The 1,867-nt window shown below is 34.3% G+C and overlaps 1 protein-coding gene across 1 annotated transcript; it reads left to right on the plus strand.

Annotated features, from left to right (window-relative positions):
- The first annotated feature begins 292 nt into the window (after positions 1-292).
- LOC116131028 lies at positions 293-1,867 on the plus strand. The gene is made up of 3 exons (XM_031416700.1): positions 293-516; positions 1,240-1,355; positions 1,437-1,867. The coding sequence occupies exons 2-3, from the start codon at positions 1,273-1,275 to the stop codon at positions 1,564-1,566; spliced, it is 213 nt and encodes a 70-aa protein (XP_031272560.1). The 5' UTR covers positions 293-516; positions 1,240-1,272; the 3' UTR covers positions 1,567-1,867.

A 1,867-nucleotide genomic window follows, 5' to 3' on the forward strand; every position in this document is an offset into this window, starting at 1 on the left:
TGTCTTCAATACAAATAGTAAACGATTGCGACAATGGGTGGCAGAAAACGGCAAGAAAAACGTGGTGAAGGGTCGCTGTTTTGTCAGGGTTTTCTTAGGGTTAATTAAGCGATTGAGTTTGCTTAATCGATTTTGATTGGAGAAGGGGGGTTGTTTGCAATTTTTATAATTTAAACAAACTTCTATTAATTATAATATTACCCACATATGTTTAAATCTTTTCTGCTTTACATGTTTAATCAATCCTAAGTATGCTAGGTCAGTTTTTTTAACTTAAACAAAATTGCAAAATTTGTTGAGAGTTATTTTTTAAAATGCAAACTTGGGATGTCCGGGGAGTTAAATTTCCTCCGAGTCCACCTCCGAAAAAAACTCTCTAAATGCACTTCCTTTTCATCCCTCAGATTAAGCTGCTGGAAGCTCACTAGCTGAAACCACACTGACAAAATCTTAACCAAATTACTAGTAAATTGCTTTAGGTTCGCGGCGCTGATTCCGAGTTTTCGGTGCTTTTAGGTAACTCCATCTAACTCTTTCTCGAGCTAGGGTTTATTAATTTCGTTATGTTCTCATTTCTCAATCAAATTTCTACTGATAGCTTTGAAATTGTCTAGATTGTAATATTCGTATCTTCCACTAATAATCTTGTTATTTTAGTTGTTCGAAATTTCTTTTAAAACTTTATTGATTATTAGTGTTATTACTTCAATCAGCTATGGACAGTTAGAATTGATTTTAGTATAGACAACTAGTGAGATTGTTGCGAAGAAGTCATTGTGAATGCCAAAGCTAGGAATTTGAGGCAACTTCTGTGATTTATCAAAATTTGAAATTTTCATTATGTTCTTGCTATAACAACTAGATGGGTTATATGTGCTATTGATGTGCAGGGTAAGAGAAACCAAGTTTAAAACCAAAAAGCTCGTTTTGGTTTGTAAGCCTGAGAGAGAGTGATTATGGTAGCGGATTAAAATTTTTATTCATGAGTTTACAAAAATATTTAGGAAGAAAGATTGAAGGTCATGATTTGCACTAATTGTATGGAAGTTTTATTTTGTGATGAAGCATCAACCATAAATTGTATATTGTTGAATAGCTTCCGATACATAGTTTACCTGAAGTGAGAAAACATATTGTTTGCTTGAATGTGAAATTTATTAATTAATGTACTAAAATTTATTTTTCAGATTCTATTTAGAAATTTATTTAGTGACATTTTTGTGTTCCTTCCTCTTGTAGACCATTTTCTTTTAAGCAGCTTGGACGTTCTCAATGAATCGAGCACGGAATGTCATTGTGGCTGCTGGCTTAGTGGCTTTCGCTGGAGCAGGCTTGGCATTTCCCTTTTACATGGCGTAAGTACAAAGGTTTCTGTGTTGTTATGCACATATTATTGAGAGAGCCAACGTTCACATGATGTAATTTCTATCAATCAGGTCATCAAGGAAAGGGCCAGTGATTGACTCATCAAAGCCACTGCCACCACAAGCAACTTTTCGAGGGCCTTACATAAACACTGGCTCACGTGACATTGGACCCGACCATCAAACTTATCCAAAGAAATGATTCATCATGTGAAAGATTTTTTCTGGATGGAAGTAACCCTTGCGCGTTCATCTGTGTGCTTTCTGAGTTGAAGTTTCTGAAATTTGGTCTCTCAGACTCATGGAGCTGGACCAAGAGATCTAATTGTTTTATCTCATCTAGATGAGCAATATTGAGACTGATTCATGGTCATCAATATTTTAAAATTTGGAATTGACAGTGAGTATAAAATTTCTTTGTATAAGAACTGTAAGGTGAAAATATACTAGTTAAAGCTTAATATCTAATATAAATAAACTGTTATGCGTTCTTTATTGAGTAT

The sequence above is a fragment of the Pistacia vera genome, unplaced genomic scaffold, assembly GCF_008641045.1.
Source record: "Pistacia vera cultivar Batoury unplaced genomic scaffold, PisVer_v2 Contig100, whole genome shotgun sequence".
Lineage (NCBI taxonomy): Eukaryota > Viridiplantae > Streptophyta > Magnoliopsida > Sapindales > Anacardiaceae > Pistacia > Pistacia vera.